Source organism: Ranitomeya imitator, chromosome 5 (genome assembly GCF_032444005.1).
Source record: "Ranitomeya imitator isolate aRanImi1 chromosome 5, aRanImi1.pri, whole genome shotgun sequence".
Lineage (NCBI taxonomy): Eukaryota > Metazoa > Chordata > Amphibia > Anura > Dendrobatidae > Ranitomeya > Ranitomeya imitator.
Window position 1 is genome coordinate 574,960,189 of NC_091286.1, and position 19,569 is coordinate 574,979,757.

Here is a 19,569-nt window from a genome sequence, read left to right on the forward strand (position 1 = left end):
GCTCGGATGTCATCTGGGGAAGTTCCAATTTTTTTTTGACAGACCCATTGACTTGCATTGCCAAGTGCAATCTGGATGCAACTCGGGCATGCCGAGACTTATGGACATGTGAACAGCCCCATAGAACAATGTTGGTCCAAGTGCGATCCGATGTTTTATCAGATCACACACGGACCGAACAGACAGTCATCTCCATGAGTTCTAACTGCTTAGTCATTTTATCACTAGGATATAAATGGGGTTTGCATGTTTTAAAGGATTGCATCTGATTTGATTCTGAAACACACCAAGTTTTTGGTTTCCCCCTGAACAGGTTCCATCAAATTCCGTATTCCTCGAAGTTACCATATAGTGGTACACGGAGTGCCTAACAGCTCTCCTATATGGTCTTCAGGGACCCACACAATGCCTACTTGGGCTTTACATCTATGATATTGCCCGCTGCGTAGAAAGAATACACTTCTGTGGGTTCAGCACCACTCAAGAGTTAATATTTCACAATAATCTATAAGATGACTGGAACCCTGAAAAACAGATTATCTAGTGAGAAAACAGCAGAGGCGGACAGTATAAATCCAACCCATCTAACCGCCATCCCCCAGGAACAGACACCTAACTATGTGTGATGGTCTTGCTGCACCCGCTAAAAGCTCTGGGATCTGGAGACGAAAGTATAATATGGACTCATATTCGCTTTCAATTCAATTAATAATAGAGAAAACAACGATTGAGGAAAAATCCGAAACTGTAACAGAGGCTCAGAAGCAGCACACATATGAAAAGCATAATATTTCTCATAGGGCCATGGTTACAAACCCTATTAGATCACCCTTGTTATGGTTTCTATATCAGACCACATGTCACTCATAGTGTGCGGAGTCCAGCCAGGTTTAGCAGTGAATTCCAGATTTGAGGGGAGATGGGAAATAGGTTTGGGAGAGGATCGTGCTGAGGCTTGGAAAGTCGAACATTCTCTTCTTCATCTGCCAAAGTCAAGTCAAAGCTTGTCATTCAGGGCCGAGCCTGCAGATCTCAGGAAGATGATGGCGGGACATGTGCCAGAGTTATTCCACTAATCTGAGAACTGACTGGAGTTAGCCGGCTCGCACGGCATATAGGGTTAGAAAGTAGGGGGTCTCTGGAATGTATCATCGGAAAGCATACTCCGGCCGCACATGCCTCCGGATCATTGACGGTACCTGCATCTCATGCCTCACTGGATGTGACAATCCATTACATGCTCTGGAAGGTAAACACCGGATATAACCGGCAAAACTGGGATCATCCTGTCTGCTGTGGATAGGCAAATTTGTTTTAAGCTGCCCTGCCACTTTAAAAAAGCGATCTGTGGGGAACCTAGAAGCGTTCATTTCCCCATCAGGGGAAATTATAGAAATTAATTAACTCTATTCCAGATCTTTTAGAGAGAGATGATAATTGGTAGAAGGTTTGCCTGGATTTTATAAAAGAATCAGTATTTAAAATAGCGCCACTTGTGTCCAGGGGCTGCTTTTTGCATTGCAGGTCAGCCCCAGATTAAAGATCCTTAATTAAATTCTTAAAGTCAACTTCTTATAAATGAAGAGGCAGTAAACTCCAGATTCCCACTTCCCTTATGCCAGATTTGCATGACTTCTATAAGATATGACAAATTCTTTGTTCGGATCCTCAAACCGGAAACTGCTATACCTAAATCATTACCTTAAGGGCTCCTTTCCACTTGCGAGATAAACGTCCGTGTCTCGCATGTGAAAACCAAGCTATGGCTCCGACACTCCAGAGCGGAGCGTGCGGCCGCATAGCAATACATGGAGCCGCACGCTCCGCTCCCAAGTGCCGGCGCCAGAGCTTGGTTTTCACATGCGAGACACGGACATTTATCTCACAAGTGGAAAGGAGCCCTAATTGATAAAAATGAACTGGACATACGGTAAGTTGCTATGAATGCAAAATAGGAGCATGTTCACACCGGCCATTAAGGACGCAAAACCTAAGACAAACAAAATGAACATATGCCCTGCTGCAGGTAAATAAGTAAAAACAATAGTGCATGTAGGTAACACAGGATACCTAGTAATCACCATTTTTGGTTAAAAAAAAAAAAAGAGTAAAAACCATCCAAGAAGAGCCAAGTCCTAACCCAAAGTCCTAACCTCTAGTATTAAAAACATCTGTGTCAAAGTGACACCAATGTGAATAAGGGCTGAGCGGGTTTTAATACTAGAATACTAGAGGGTAGGACCATCCCAAATCTGAGTACACCTTGACATTGGTGGAACGGCTTTTATGCTTTTTTTTCCTATGTAAAAGAACACCTAAAGCTGCTTTACAAAGCAAGACCTTATGGAGTTGTGTTCCCACAATTATTCTTGCATTTTCAAAACTTTAAATGACTGTATTGTGGGAATTAAACACCAAAGAACACCCCGACCACCTCCTTAACGAATAGATAATGTACTCAGAAAAGCTCTCAGTGCAACACGGGAACTGTGAGGCTGTTTATGGCAAAATAATATACAGATATTTTGTGGCCTTTAAACAAAATGGCGCCGATTCATACACGGTTGCATCTATCGGCAAACGATAGATGCTCCTGCGCCGCCACCCGGACAACCCCTTTAATTCTATGGTATGACTTCACCCTGTCTACAAAGTAAGGGCAGTAGAGAGATGGAGGTGATAGCTAAAAGTGAGGTCTGATCACACATTACCTTTTCCTATCAAGACACCGATCTTGGAATCCAGCTTATCCGCAGGGTTGCAGCTCCTGGTCACCAGCTTCAGGACAGGCAGGAAGGGTCGTACATCACACAGCCGCCGACTCTCGTCTTCCAGTTCCTCGTGGACAGCTGTCTGGTTGATGCATTGGAACCTATAGGATTCAATTTCCAGGAGCAGGTGGAAGAGGGGGTACGTTTCTGCATCCTTCCACACCAGCTATGAACAGAATACACAGTGTCAATGTTGAGGTCCAGAATTAGGATTATACCATGGTTCAATGGGTGTTGGGGAAAGAACAAAGTGAGGCCTTATTTCTAACCTACATAGGCTTCTGCTAACTGCAGACCTACATAAGCTCCCGATGTGGGAGTGATACCGGAGGATCAGCCGGACTCCAGATTAGGCTTAACACCTCTTTCCCTTTCCAAGGCTCAAAGGTTGTCACAATTACCGATACATTCAATTTACAGAAAATACAAAGCTCCAAAATTTCTACATCAGATGTGCTTTACCTAATGGCCACCTCATGCATATGATATGGGAAAGCAATAATATTGGATCCTTCTGGAATGATGTGCAAGATATAATTAACAGTATTTATTGTGTAGTTCTAAACCCAGAGCCAAAAATATGTATTTTTGGAGTCATAGCAGATCTTCCTGAGGCAATTGGTATGGCCAGAATACTGTATATTCCACATGTGATAACATATGGGGTCCATGGATCAACACCCCAGGTTTACCATTGAGAATCCTACGAGAATATTTTTGCTTCTCTACACTAAACTGATTTTCCCATTCCAGGCTTGTAGTAAGCAGTGTGAATGGACACTTGCTGGACGGCAGAGAACTTCTGTTTCCACGTTGAAGAAGAGGAATTAATCTTGGTCTTATTTGCATTTATGGTCATAACAAAATAAGGTATACAGAAGATACTCTTAGGATTATGCGTACACGATGCGGATTGTGCTGCGGATCCGCAGCAGTTTCCCATGACTTTACAGTACAATGTAAACCTATGGGAAACAAAAAACGCTGTGCCCATGCTGCGGAAAAAAACGCGCGGAAACGCAGCGTTTTATTTTCCGCAGCATGTCAATTCTTTGTGCAGAATCCGCAGCGTTTTTACATCTGCTCCAATAGAAAACTGCAGATGTAAATCTGCAGTGGAATCCGCAACAGAAAACACGATAAATCTGCAGTAAAAACTGCAGCGGTTTTCCCCTGTGGATTTATCAAATCCGCTGCGGAAAAATCCGCAGAGGAGCTCTATACGTGTGCACATACCTTTAACCTTCCTATATAAAAATAGTTTCAGGACTTGTGTTACGGAATGGAGGGGCGTAATCTTTTTTTGTTTTTGAATGTGATTTATTTGGGAAGATGTTCCCTGTGGTTGTAATTACTTGCAAATTATTTAATAAAAAGAATTTGATTAAAAAAAGAGGGTTAGACTGTATTCTTATGCATTACCAACTCGGGAAAGCAAAACTAGGTTGGCCAACGGCTCAAAAGACTTACAAAGTCAGAAAAACAGTGCATCTACTGACAATAATAATATTGTTCTTACAGAACTTTTAAGGGGTATTCCGGTATCAGAAAACACCTGTTCCCCAGCTGCCAAGTCCAGCTCTGAGTCTCCACCCACCACCGATCCTGGTGTCTGTTGGGCTATGTTCACACATTGCGGTTTTTTTTTCCCTGCTGCTTTTTTAATGCAAATTTTAAGCTGCATTTTCAGAAATCTCATGCACACACATTGTTTTCTTTTTCCTGACTTTGGACAACTACTCCGTTTTTTAGAACTGAAGTGTGTCGCTTCTTTCAATGTTTCTGCAGCGTTTTTTCACCCATGGAGAGCACGAAGTGTAAAAAAAAACAGAAAAAAAAAACGCGGGAATCAGGTTCTGTTGTGTTTTTAGTGAAAAAAAGCAAATACACCATTATGTGAAACCCATTTATTTTTTACATTTCCCAAGTTAAAACCATAATGTCTTGGTCTCCTCACCTGAGCAGGGCAGTTTGGATTAGTACAGTTTAAATGACTTATGTGTACAAAAATAAACATTGGCCGACCAAGGTGTGAAATTGAGTAATGCCTGTGGCTGACCAAAGTGTGAAAGTAAACAGTGTCCTGCAAACTCAATGATCTGTCCATATCTTAGGTAAACTATTCCAGACCAATTCACATCCCCTGTTATATTTGTATTTGTGTATTTGTCCATTAACTTAACTCATGTGAATTTTTTGTTCAGAATAGTCACTATTTTTTCAGACATAAAATAATTTTTTCCACTAAATAATGTGATCAAGTTGCCCTTTTTTCCAAAAATGGTTTTATTGTTTCCCATATGTCTTGCACTGGTGACCTGTGTTCATGCTTCTGTGGTGAAAGCAAAGCTGAACTTTGGGATCCTGAAAAACGCAGCAAAACCTGATTTTGTAAGCAGCTTCTTTACTGCTAAGAGCAGATTTTGCCTACAGAAAAAAAATATTATGGTCCATAGTGCTGACATCATGTTGACAGCGCAGTAGCTAATAAGTGATTTCAGTGAGTCTGTCCAGATTGTAGCGGTGGAGACTCAACACTAGACCCGGGGAGAATGAGTAAAGCACAATTTGCTTGATTTTTTTTTAGATTCTCCGCAATTGGAAAACCCCTTTAATACTAAAAGCCCATCATTAAGGCTACGTTCACATTTGCGTTGCGTCGGGCGCAACCGCTGCGACGCATGCGTCATGCGCCCCTATATTTAACATGGGGGCGCATGGACATGCGTTGTGCTGCGTTTTGCAACGCATGCGGTTTTTTGCCGCAAGCGTAGGGGCGCAGGGAACGCAGCAAGTTGCATTTTTTTTGCGTGCAAAAAAAGGACGCATGCGTCGCAAAACGCTGCATTTTAGCGTGCGTTTTGTTGTGCGTTGCGTCTCGGACGCAACATTGAACAACGCAAATGTGAACGTAGCCTAAGATCGGCCATCAAAGTGTGATCAGCATGGTAAGAAAATACTAATATTGTGGAGTGTTTACCTGCTTAATCTGCGATATTGAAGCGTCCCGCGGCACCTTCATCTGCACGTATATTCCAGTGGGGAGTAAGATATCCACAGACACTTTTGGTGAAAGCTGTGTATCGTCCGCCCAAAAGTCCATGGGATCCGACACAGTGGGAGGCATTTTGTAGGATGAGGTACTACCTGTGAAACATGGCCCTGAAAGGAGGCCACAGTGTTAGTGTCGTTACGTGGCACGATGCATTATATACGGTTCATTAGGACAGAATGAAGGATCTTTTCTCAGTGATACATATGCTGCACATTCATTGTGGACGGAACATACAATACAACTTTCCTACTGCATCTTAAATAGGACTTGTCACTGCGCCATTAATATAGCTACATGCCGCTGTTCTGCTGAATATGCCAGTGGTTTTTCGTTATTCTTCAGTTCTTGTCCCTTTCCACTGCAGAGATATGGCCCCTCTTCAATGCATTTTAGGCTATGTGCACACGTTGCAGAATTGCCGCAGAATTTCTGCAGTGGCCTCCATAATCCTTAAATTGAAGAAGTTTGGGACCACCAGAAGTCTTCCTAGACCTGGCTGTCCAGCCAAACTGAGCAATCGTGGGAGAAGAGCCTTGGTGAGAGAGGTAAAGAAGAACCCCAAGATCACTGTAGCGGAGCTCCAGAGAAGTAGTAGGGAGATGGGAGAAAGATCCATAAAGTCAACAATCACTGCAGCCCTCTACCAGCCGGGCCTTTATGGCAGAGTGGCCCGACAGAAGCCTCTCCTCAGTGGAAGACGTATGAAAGCCCTCATAGAGTTTGCTAAAAACACATGAAGGACTCCCAGACTATGAGAAATAAGATTCTCTGGTCTGATGAGACAAAGATAGACCTTTTCGGTGATAATTCTAAGCAGTATCTGTGGAGAAAATCAGGCTCTGCTCATCACCTGCCCAATACAATCCCAACAGTGAAACATGGTGGTGGCAGCATCGTGCTATGGAGGTGTTTTTGAGCTGCAGGGACAGGACGACTGGTTGTCAATGAAGGAAACATGAATGCGGCCAAGTACAGAGATATCCTGGATGAAAACCTCTTCCAGAGTGCTCTGGACCTCAGACTTGGCCGAAGGTTCACCTTTAGTGATGAGCGAATTTACTCGTTTCTCGAGATTTCCTGAGCATGCTCGGGTGTCCTCCGAGTATTTTTTTAGTGCTCGGAAATTTAGTTTTTATTGCTGCAGCTGAATGTTTTACATCTGTTAGCCAGTATAAGTACATGTGGGGGTTGCCTGGTTGCTAGGAAATCCCCACTTGTACTTATGCTGGTTAACAGATGTAAATCATTCAGCTGCAGCAATAAAAACTAAATTTCCAAGCACTAAAAAAATACTCGGAGGACCCCCGAGCATGCTCGGGAAATCTTGAGTAACGAGTATATTTGCTCATCACTATTCACCTTCCAACAAGACAATGACCCTAAGCACACAGCAAAAATAACAAAGGAGTGGCTTCAGAACAACTCTGTGACCATTCTTGACTGGCCCAGCCAGAGCCCTGACCTAAGCCCAATTGAGCATCTCTGGAGAGACCTGAAAATGGCCGTCCACCAACGTTCACCATCCAACCTGACGGAACTGGAGAGGATCTGCAAGGAAGAATGGCAGAGGATCCACAAATCCAGATGTGAAAAACTTGTTACATCATTCCCAAGAAGACTCATGGCTGTACTAGCTCAAAAGGTGCTTCTACTCAATACTGACCAAAGGGTCTGATGACTTATGACCATGTGATATTTCAGTTTTTCTTTTTTATTACAGTTGCAAAAATTTCCACATTTCTATTTTCTTTCAGTCAAGATGGGGTGCAGAGAGTACATTAATGAGAAAAAATGAACTTTTTTTGAATTTATGAAATGGCTGCAATGAAACAAAGAGTGAAAAATATAAAGGGGTCTGAAGACTTTCCATAATCTCAAAATTCATTCTAAAAAAAAATGTTAAAAAACGCATCAAAACATATGTGCTCCTACAAAAGCACGACAAAAACATTGTGCCTTTTAGGAGCAGTTTTTAGATGCGGATTTTTCAGCCACATCCACATAAAAGAAACGCTGTGTGAACATGACGTAAGATAGCAGGCTGCAGAAGGAGCATCCCCCCTGCTCACACTACAAGAGGCAGACAAGTTCCACCCACGCGGAAAAGCGGTAATATCATTTTGACTCCCACAACATAATTAACTTTATTTTTCCTATTATTCACGTTAACGGAGAACAAAAAAGAGCTTTGCGTTAATTAAAAAAAACAAAAAAAACAACCTACACTAGAAAAAGTTCAGCTTGAATTCTCTAAAGTGCAAACATAAAATGAATTCTCCACAGGTAGAGGCTTTGCTTTTCTCAAGTCTTCCCGCTGTCCAAGTTACTCCACTCCTTCCCAGTAGGCCTTCTCTGACACGCTGCGTCACTCTGTGGCACGGACACATTTTCAGGATCTTACCAACTCTGCGCCATTAATATTTTTCAAGGGCTCAAACCCCCACTGAAATACCAGTTTGTCCAAAAGCCTAATATTTTGTAACCTGGAATACGTATCTGACTTTTTTTTGTTTGTGCCTTACCTTACAGGCTATAAGAAACAAAAAAAACCACGCACAAACAATAAAATAAACAGCGTGAGCACAACTTAAAATATGCAGTAATACTAAAAAATGTCCTAAGCATTTCACTCTACCAAATAAAAGAGCATTATGCGGCCCTATTTAGTCTGGTACTTTCAGTCAGATCTGCATTTCACTCCTCAAATGGAGCCTCCAAGTGTTATATTTCGCAAATGTCTGACTGAAAAAAGATGGACTGATATTGACATGCAAGGACGTAACCTGAAGCTTGTGGGCTGCAATGTAACCTCCAACATGGCCCCCGACAGTCAGGGAATCCGTCAGGAGGTTTTGTTATGTAATCTGAGGGCAGCATGAGGTAGGGGCCGAGACACTGATTCCTTAGTTATGTCACTTATTAGGCTGTGTGCTGTTGTTTCCATACAATGCATGTAGAGGAGCTGCGGAGACACCATCACGTGTTTCTCAACGCAGGCAGTGAATAGCCAGGCCTTTCCCCGGGAAGGAACAACCAAGGGAAGGGCAGCATCCAATAAAGGAAAACATCCAATAAAGGAAAACCACCTATGCCAAGCATGGTATCCATCCACAGACAGCTGTTTCGGGGTTTTTGTCCCTCATCAGTGTGGAGTAGGAAACTGGCTATCAGGAACAGTGCCTAGTAGAAAGTATATAAAGGCACGGATGATTGGCCTCGGGGAGACCAAAACATCAAACACCGTGGAGACACCATCACGTGTTTCTCAACACAGTGATCCAGAACACTGCCCCCAAATATGCAAATGCGGATCATCCGTGCCTTTATAGACTTTCTACTAGGCACTGTTCCTGATAGCCAGTTTCCTACTCCACACTGATGAGGGGCAAAAACCCCGAAACAGCTGTCTGTGGATGGATACCATGCTTGGCATAGGTGGTTTTCCTTTATTGGATGTTTTCCTTTATTGGATGCTGCCCTTCCCTTGGTTGTTCCTTCCCGGGGAAAGACCTGGCTATTCACTGCCTGCGTTGAGAAACACGTGATGGTGTCTCCGCAGCTCCTCTACATGCATTTGCTTATTTGGGGGCAGTGTTCTGGATCACTGCGTTGAGAAACACGTGATGGTGCCTCCGCGGTGTTGGATGTTTTGGTCTCCACGAGGTCAATCATCCGTGCCTTTATAGAGTTTCCATACAATGAGCATTTATCAGCAGGAGATGAACACTATAGGAATACAGCCCCTGTGCATCCTGGTCCTACTCTTCCCCCAGCACTGATTAGCAGCTCACTGTCAATATACACAGAAAGCTGCGATTTGTGTGGACGGTTGCAGCTTTTGAGTTCTGCTACATCTAAAAGCTCCGATTGTGTCACAACCTCTGAACCCACTAAACTAAGTGATACATCGCTGGAATCAGGATCTATTTTCCGACATCATGCTGCTCTCAGATAAGGTAGCAAAAACCTGGTGACAGACTCCCTTTAATAATATTGGTCATTTTGACCCCACTAATCTTCAGGGCCATGGTGGGAGTGCAATCCCGTTACCCACTATAACTATGCCCTTGTTGTCATCTTTGTAAAAAAAAACCCTCAGTACTAAGCTTGAATCCCTCGCTGATCTATCTCTGCGTGCTCCGCTACCGCCAGTCCCTGCAGTCAATGGTCACGTACCGTACTCCAATGATGGTGATTTAAGAGCTGGGTCCCATGTGCGCTTTGTTTTATTAGATTTGCTATCACTTTATGTACCCTTGGACAACCCCTTTAAGAAGATAAAAGCAGGATTCCAACTTTACAAAATAAAATAAAACAAAGCCCAGCTGCCTACGCTGGAGAGAACTGCAGAACGTGGCGTGCTGCTGCCTGACCCAATGTGGTAAGGGTTAATGCGTCACACAGTCATGAGGCAATACTAATAATATCACTTCCCTTAATTGTGTACAACAACAAACGAGATCATGGCAGCTGAACACAGCCGGCATTGTCCTAGACTGGGTGACTGGGAGTGATCCTGGTCCGGGGCCAAGCTCCCACACAGCGGCAGAGGGAAAACGTGAGAGGAAAAGTGTGGACCACGGCAAGATAGCATTCACTACAGAGACCACCGAGACCGCGTGAAGTCTCAGTGATCCTTGGGACAGCTGGAGAGACAGGAAAAGTAAAGAGCAAGCGAGGCTGTCCATCTTCGGGGGGAAAAAAATTACTAAAGATAATTTTTGCAACTGGGTTTCAATACAGATTTTGCACTATTTGGCTTTTACAGGCTCTTTATTTCCCTGCACACTCAACTTTGTTGTGGTCTGTAGCCATAAATCAGCTGAGAGGAGCTCAGAAAAAGATTAAAAAAACGGTATTAACCCTTCTGTCATCAAATAGGGAGGGATGTCGGAAGCACAAGAGGAGAGGAAATGGATGAATATGTAAAGTTTCCAAAAACAACGCGTTTCGGGACACAGTCTCCTTTGTCAAGTTATGGAGACAGAATACAATACAACATACACGGATACGTTAAGTAGTGTCTAATATTGTGCTAAGGGGTTGGTGGTCCTGTCCCTTGGACAAGAGAAAGTAAAAAGAGCTTTTAAAATTCACATAATTGTAATACAGAAAATAAACATGAAGATTGATGAAATACAACACACATGAAACGCAGTACAAGGCAGCTGATGATCGGCCGGGAGCACACCGGTTACCACAGCAGTAAGGTGTCGACAAGTAGAATGCATACGGCTCGTAGGGTTACACGAGCGAGCACTCACAAGAAGGGGGCATCACGCACTAAGAGAGCACCATGTGAGCTGTATAGGGAGAGCGGTGGAGCACGACCATAGCAGGGAAGTGCTCAATGGCAGAATGGATTAGACATTGAGCGAGCACTCACAAGAGGGGGGGCATCACGCATTAAGAGAGCACCATGTGAGCTGTGTAGGGAGAGCGGTGGAGCACGACCATAGCAGGGAAGTGCTCAATGGCAGAATGGATTAGACATTGAGCGAGCACTCACAAGAGGGGGGGCATCACGCATTAAGAGAGCACCATGTGAGCTGTATAGGGAGAGCGGTGGAGCACGACCATAGCAGGGAAGTGCTCAATGGCAGAATGGATTAGACATTGAGCAAGCACTCACAAGAGGGGGGGCATCACGCATTAAGAGAGCACCATGTGAGCTGTGTAGGGAGAGCGGTGGAGCACGACCATAGTAGGGAAGTGCTCAATGGCAGAATGGATTAGACATTGAGCGAGCACTCACAAGAGGGGGGGGGGCATCATGCATTAAGAGAGCACCATGTGAGCTGTATAGGGAGAGCGGTGGAGCATGACCATAGCAGGGAAGTGCTCAATGGCAGAATGGATTAGACATTGAGCGAGCACTCACAAGAGGGGGGCATCACGCACTAAGAGAGCACCATGTGAGCTGTATAGGGAGAGCGGTGGAGCCTGACCATAGTAGGGAAGTGCTCAATGGCAGAATGGATTAGACATTGAGCGAGCACTCACAAGAGGGGGGCATCATGCATTAAGAGAGCATCATGTGAGCAGTATAGGGAGAGCGGTGGAGCCTGATCATAGTAGGGAAGTGCTCAATGGCAGAATGGATTAGACATTGAGCGAGCACTCACAAGAGGGGGGGGCATCACGCATTAAGAGAGCATCATGTGAGCTGTATAGGGAGAGCGGTGGAGCACGACCATAGTAGGGAAGTGCTCAATGTTAGAATGGATTAGACATTGAGCGAGCACTCACAAGAGGGGGGCATCACGCATTAAGAGAGCACCATGTGAGCTGTATAGGGAGAGCGGTGGAGCACGACCATAGTAGGGAAGTGCTCAATGTTAGAATGGATTAGACATTGAGCAAGCACTCACAAGAGGGGGGCATCACGCATTAAGAGAGCATCATGTGAGCTGTACAGGGAGAGCGGTGGAGCCTGACCATAGTAGGGAAGTGCTCAATGTTAGAATGGATTAGACATTGAGCGAGCACTCACAAGAGGGGGGGCATCACGCACTAAGAGAGCACCATGTGAGCTGTATAGGGAGAGCGGTGGAGCACGACCATAGCAGGGAAGTGCTCAATGGCAGAATGGATTAGACATTGAGCAAGCACTCACAAGAGGGGGGGCATCACGCATTAAGAGAGCACCATGTGAGCTGTGTAGGGAGAGCGGTGGAGCACGACCATAGTAGGGAAGTGCTCAATGGCAGAATGGATTAGACATTGAGCGAGCACTCACAAGAGGGGGGCATCACGCATTAAGAGAGCACCATGTGAGCTGTATAGGGAGAGCGGTGGAGCACGACCATAGTAGGGAAGTGCTCAATGTTAGAATGGATTAGACATTGAGCGAGCACTCACAAGAGGGGGGCATCACGCATTAAGAGAGCATCATGTGAGCTGTACAGGGAGAGCGGTGGAGCCTGACCATAGTAGGGAAGTGCTCAATGGCAGAATGGATTAGACATTGAGCGAGCACTCACAAGAGGGGGGGCATCACGCACTAAGAGAGCACCATGTGAGCTGTATAGGGAGAGCGGTGGAGCACGACCATAGTAGGGAAGTGCTCAATGTTAGAATGGATTAGACATTGAGCGAGCACTCACAAGAGGGGGGCATCACGCATTAAGAGAGCATCATGTGAGCTGTACAGGGAGAGCGGTGGAGCCTGACCATAGTAGGGAAGTGCTCAATGTTAGAATGGATTAGACATTGAGCAAGCACTCACAAGAGGGGGGGCATCACGCATTAAGAGAGCACCATGTGAGCTGTGTAGGGAGAGCGGTGGAGCACGACCATAGTAGGGAAGTGCTCAATGGCAGAATGGATTAGACATTGAGCGAGCACTCACAAGAGGGGGGGGGGGGGGCATCATGCATTAAGAGAGAACCATGTGAGCTGTATAGGGAGAGCGGTGGAGCACGACCATAGCAGGGAAGTGCTCAATGGCAGAATGGATTAGACATTGAGCGAGCACTCACACGAGGGGGGCATCACGCACTAAGAGAGCACCATGTGAGCTGTGTAGGGAGAGCGGTGGAGCCTGACCATAGTAGGGAAGTGCTCAATGTTAGAATGGATTAGACATTGAGCGAGCACTCACAAGAGGGGGGGCATCACGCACTAAGAGAGCACCATGTGAGCTGTATAGGGAGAGCGGTGGAGCACGACCATAGCAGGGAAGTGCTCAATGGCAGAATGGATTAGACATTGAGCAAGCACTCACAAGAAGGGGGGCATCACGCATTAAGAGAGCACCATGTGAGCTGTGTAGGGAGAGCGGTGGAGCACGACCATAGTAGGGAAGTGCTCAATGTTAGAATGGATTAGACATTGAGCGAGCACTCACAAGAGGGGGGCATCACGCATTAAGAGAGCATCATGTGAGTTGTACAGGGAGAGCGGTGGAGCCTGACCATAGCAGGGAAGTGCTCAATGGCAGAAAGGATTAGACATTGAGCGAGCACTCACAAGAGGGGGGCATCACGCATTAAGAGAGCACCATGTGAGCTGTATAGGGAGAGCGGTGGAGCACGACCATAGCAGGGAAGTGCTCAATGGCAGAATGGATTAGACACTCGCTTGGCCGTACAGGGAGAGCGGTGGTGCTCGGCTGTTTGGAGCTCTACTTTCGATTCTGGAGCAGCTATGAAGAGTTTTGGAGTCTTTTTCTTTAAGCGTCTTCAGCAGCCTTTTGGCAGTTCCCAATGGATTCCCTCAGTGTCCACTACAAAGGAAATTACATGATTTATTCCCCCACTAGGCATTTTTCAAAACCTCTTCAAGTAAAAAAAAAAAACGCTTTAAAAAAATATATGGTAGATTTTTGAAGCCGTTTTTGAGGAGGATTTTGGAGCGGTTACTGCATATTACCATATAGCAACTATGCTGCAAATTTGTGGATGGAATATGTGCCATGTATTACTGTGGCAGCTTTGTGGATGAGATTTTACCAAATGTCATCTGTACACTGCATACAAAAGCGGCACAATACGTTTATATGCAAAGCACGATTTTCAATCTAAAACAAGTCAATTTAAGCTACAGATTTTCGCTGCGGATTTTATCCAATGTAATGAAAAAAATGAAATACGTGGCAAATCCCCAGCATTTCTGCACAACAACAAAAAAAATGAAAATTTGTTGTATTTTATGGCTGCAGCGGATACAGAAAATCTTTGGCGACAACTGACTGACACATGGGTTCATTCAACCTGTAAAATGTTCGTGTAATGGCGCCTCCACACAACACTATGCAGTACTGCAGCCGTGGGCACGTGGCTCCATCACTTCTGACGATACAATACTGTATCCCATTCCGGGGCCAATCTTGTATTGGAGCTTCAGGTAATCAGCGCAGACAATTATTACTGCCTTGTAATGAATATCTGGACGGTAATGTAAAGACAGCAGCGAAGATCACCCGCAGGTTACACGCAGGGTTCATACGCCAAGATCAGAGAAGCTGCAGTGTGATGATCCCGGCTATATAGTCAGTATGTGACACGAATGACATCAGATCACATAGGCGAGCGATGATCTAGCTGCACGACTTTTCCAGGAATATTTTACATGAGATTCTTGGCCATATCTAAATAAATCTACATTACCCAAAATTGATCCTAGAAATGTGAGTGTGGAAATGTAGCCCAGCAGCACAAAGTATACAACTAAACATTAATGCCTCGCTGATGTACGCAGACAGCAGTGTAGTGTGGCAGGGTAGTAGTGCCCTACACAGGCAGTAATGCCCTCACTATTGTACGCAGGCAGTAGTGCCTCGCTGATGTACGCAGGCGGTAGTGCCTCGCTGATGTACGCAGGCAGTAGTGCCTCGCTGATGTACCCAGGCAGTAGTGCCTCGCTGATGTACGCAGGCAGTAGTGCCTCGCTGATGTACCCAGGCAGTAGTGCCTCGCTGATGTCCGCAGGCAGTAGTGCCTCGCTCATGTACGCAGGCAGTAGTGCCTCGCTGATGTACGCAGGCAGTAGTGCCTCGCTGATGTACCCAGGCAGTAGTGCCTCGCTGATGTACGCAGGCAGTAGTGCCTCGCTGATGTACCCAGGCAGTAGTGCCTCGCTGATGTACCCAGGCAGTAGTGCCTCGCTGATGTACGCAGGCAGTAGTGCCTCGCTGATGTACGCAGGCAGTAGTGCCTCGCTGATGTACGCAGGCAGTAGTGCCTCGCTGATGTACGCAGGCGGTAGTGCCTCGCTCATGTACGCAGGCAGTAGTGCCTCGCTGATGTACGCAGGCAGTAGTGCCTCGCTGATGTACCCAGGCAGTAGTGCCTCGCTGATGTACGCAGGCAGTAGTGCCTCGCTGATGTACGCAGGCGGTAGTGCCTCGCTCATGTACGCAGGCAGTAGTGCCTCGCTGATGTACCCAGGCAGTAGTGCCTCGCTGATGTACGCAGGCAGTAGTGCCTCGCTGATGTACCCAGGCAGTAGTGCCTCGCTGATGTCCGCAGGCAGTAGTGCCTCGCTGATGTCCGCAGGCAGTAGTGCCTCGCTGATGTACGCAGGCCCTGAGCTCGTTTTCGTCCTTTCGGAAGCACAAAGCTTCAGTTCCGTCTAGTTTCTTTGTGCAGGCTCGGACCTATGACGTAGCAGTTCTCCACTTCTCAGAGAAAGGAAAACCACTGAAACCACAAGATCCAGGTCCTTTGTTGCAGCATCAAAGCCCAAACATCAAACAGCACGCTGATTTCTCAATTTGGACGCAGCTCGTCAGCAGAGCTAATTGGTTGCAGGAGAACGCGGCAAATGACAGCCCAAATGATGATTAGATGAGATGGAGAATATGACGCTGGCATTGCCCATTTCCTCTCCATTGTGTAGCGGATTTATTTTTAGCGTTCCTGCAGAACGTGACTGTGACATTTCATTATCTAACTAATTACAGCCTGATTAAAAGGTGGACGTCAGGTCTAAGAATAAAGAAAACCCGGCTTCTCATTTTAATAGAAGGAAAAGACTTTGCGTGTCTGCTTTTGTTCTCTAGGGGTTCACTCATCAGAAATATCCTCCATTAGGACTCCCCTTTATAGGTGAGAGCAGAGGGTGCTACTGTAATACCGCATCTCCTCTGCAGAGGTCGCTGCCCGGGGAGGTCTGGATGTCACTTCTTATTCCAGCACATCTACAGTCTGATCGGTGACGAAGCCCATGCTTACTGCCATAGTGAAGGGACGGTCTGTGGTCACACAACGAGAAACAAAGCACCAATATCATACATGAGAGTACAGAAAAGAGAAGAAAAAGAATACATCAATGATGCCCACTATGGTCTAGTTGTTACTGACAGCCAATACGGTCATCGCGGCTCCTACAAGGGTCGGGTATTCCTTAGTCACACATTCCAAGATTTGCAGATCAGCAGTGCAGAATAGCTGGATGACAACCTCATGTGAGAGCTGAAATGGTGGCCATGTTGGTTGCCCCATATTGCTCACAAATAGAATAAAGAAGGGGCTTACATAAAGGAGGGGACAGCCGCCAATTGGGATGTCTAGCCCACCACCACCAGTTAACAAAATGATAGGGGGGCAAAATGTTAAAAGAAAACAGAAAGTAGCAGTGGCGCCACTAATGCCACAGTTTCACGCCCAGGGTGGTCCAAAGCTCCAGGTAAGCTATAGTTTGATCTGTATTACAACATGACATTGATCCCACCTGGATCCTGCGGTTGGACGTCACTAATGTCTTGGCAGATACCCCTGAGAAAGAAGTCAAAATGTAATAGAAATATCTACTTAAATGAAGTGTTAGCCTCAAAGCATTATTCAAACCACTTATACAGATATGTAGGGGACTTAGCCCCTATAACAAGTATACAATTTAGCAATTTAGCTGCCATTAAAAAAACAACATTTATTTTGTAAGCACATGAGGAGGCTTTGGTGCACCCTTACGGTGGCCAAGGGCTCAAAGCACTGTTACACCCCCTCAATTGTCATACTGAGCTCTTCGGCTCCTGTCTGCAGTACATTACTCAGCGGCAGCTGCAGACAGGAGATGATGAGCTATTGCAATAACATTGTGCCAGCTGCAGACAGGAGATGATGAGCTCCTGCAATAACATTGCGTTGGTCCGCTGCAGACAGGAGATGATGAGCTCCTGCAATAACACTGCACCAGCTGCAGACATGAGATGATGAGCTCCTGCAATAACATTGTGCCAGCTGCAGACAGGAGATGATGAGCTCCTGCAATAATATTGTGTCAGCTGCAGACAGGAGATGATGAGCTCCTGCAATAACATTGTGCCAGCTGCAGACAGGAGATGATGAGCTCCTGCAATAATATTGTGTCAGCTGCAGACAGGAGATGATGAGCTCCTGCAATAACATTGTGTCAGCTGCAGACAGGAGATGATGAGTTCCTGCAATAACATTGTGCCAGCTGCAGACAGGAGCTGATGAGCTCCTGCAATAACATTGTGCCAGCTGCAGACAGGAGATGATGAGCTCCTGCAATAATATTGTGCCAGCTGCAGACAGGAGATGATGAGCTACTGCAATAACATTGTGCCAGCTGCAGACAGGAGATGATGAGCTCCTGCAATAACATTGTGTCAGCTGCAGACAGGAGATGATGAGCTCCTGCAATAACATTGTGCCAGCTGCAGACAGGAGATGATGAGCTCCTGCAATAACATTGTGCCAGCTGCAGACATGAGATGATGAGCTCCTGCAATAACATTGTGCCAACTGCAGACATGAGATGATGAGCTCCTGCAATAACATTGTGCCAGCTGCAGACAGGAGATGATGAGCTCCTGCAATAACATTGTGCCAGCTGCATACAGGAGATGATGAGATCCTGCAATAACATTGTGTCAGCTCGGTTGCTTGAGAACTATCTATCAAGGTATGGCAAAGGCCCAGTATGCAAACTGCAGAGGGGTAACAATGCAATGAGGCCTTTCACAACAACCAAGGGTCCACCAATGCCCCCTTGTTTGCATGCAAAATAAAATTGTTTTGGGGTTTTTTGTTTGTTTTTCAGAAACTAAAACCCAACACTAAAGTTGCGATTTTTAAAGGGGCCAAGTCCCCTATAGACCCGTATAAGTGGTTTAATTATTCTTTTGGTGGTGACTCACTTTAATGAGGTTTCACTTTGTATGCCTAATGAAATAAGTAGGGAAATGGATACAAATTCATTATGATGACAGACTTCAAGGAAATGCAACATTTCTTCCTGTTACTACAAATAAACGGAAGGAGATGTCAGATGCAAGAGGTAAAACCCAGACTGGAGTCCTGAGGAGCACATCATTCCGAACACGATGAGAAGGCAGGATCCTGATCCTAAGACTCTCGGAAGATACAAAACCACAAACCAAACTCTCGCCGGTTACAAGTAGCTGCAGCGCGATCGGATCGAGCAATCATCGCTCCTGATGACAGCTTCTCAGTAACAGCAAGGAAAAGGGGAAAGTGTCTGCAAGCTGTCAGCACACAAAGCGAATTACTTATAACCATTTATTACATGCCAAGATAGTAAGCGAAAAAAATGAGAATATACTGGGCTGCTGCAGACCTGGGATCTCTATTCTGTGCACGTGTATACCCATGGATGCAAATACTGTATACACTGTGACGACATGAATCATGGAAGAATCTGAAAAATCAGGATGTCTCAAGTGCATGTATTATCTCACTCATATCTGGTTCCAAGAAAACAAAGTCACAACGTGAAGATGATTACAGTTCACAGAAGACTGGTTACCAGGCTTTTCTTGACATGGCAATCATGTAGCAAATATATATACCGAATTTATCTGGAGCAATCATTTAACATAGTCAAATAAATATACATATACAGCAGGTGCTTCTCAGTAACTTAGAATATATTCAAAAAGTTAATTTATTTCTGTTCTTCAATACAAAAAGTGAAACTCCTATATTATATAGTCATTACAGAGTGATCTATTTCAAGTAAAAGTCATTATCTCAGTAAATTAGAGTAATTAACAAAAAACACCTGCAAAGGCTTCCTAAGCGTTTAAAAAGGTCCCTTAGTCTGTTTCAGTAGCTCCATAATTATGGGGAAGACTGCTGACTTGACAGATATCCAGAAGGCAGTCACTGACACACTCCACAAGGAGGGTAAGCCACAAAAGGTCATTGCTAAAGAAGCTGGCTGTTCACAGAGTGCTGTATCCAAGCATATTAATGGACAGTTGAGTGGAAGGAAAAAGTGTAGTAGAAAAAGGTGCACAAGCAACCGTGATAA

At 45.3% G+C, this 19,569-nt stretch overlaps 1 protein-coding gene across 2 annotated transcripts in view; it reads right to left on the minus strand.

Annotated features, from left to right (window-relative positions):
* PIK3CB (phosphatidylinositol-4,5-bisphosphate 3-kinase catalytic subunit beta) overlaps positions 1 to 19,569 on the minus strand; it is a 256,475-nt gene that overhangs the window by 70,786 nt on the left and 166,120 nt on the right. For both annotated transcript variants that reach the window (XR_011312507.1, XM_069727815.1), the window contains exons 4-5: positions 5,752 to 5,933; positions 2,712 to 2,937 (exon numbers count right to left, since the gene is read on the minus strand). Coding sequence is in view for 1 of the 2 variants with exons in the window: in XM_069727815.1 (XP_069583916.1) it covers positions 2,712 to 2,937; positions 5,752 to 5,898 (373 nt within the window). In the remaining variant the exon portion in view is untranslated. The remainder of the gene's footprint in view (positions 1 to 2,711; positions 2,938 to 5,751; positions 5,934 to 19,569) is intronic.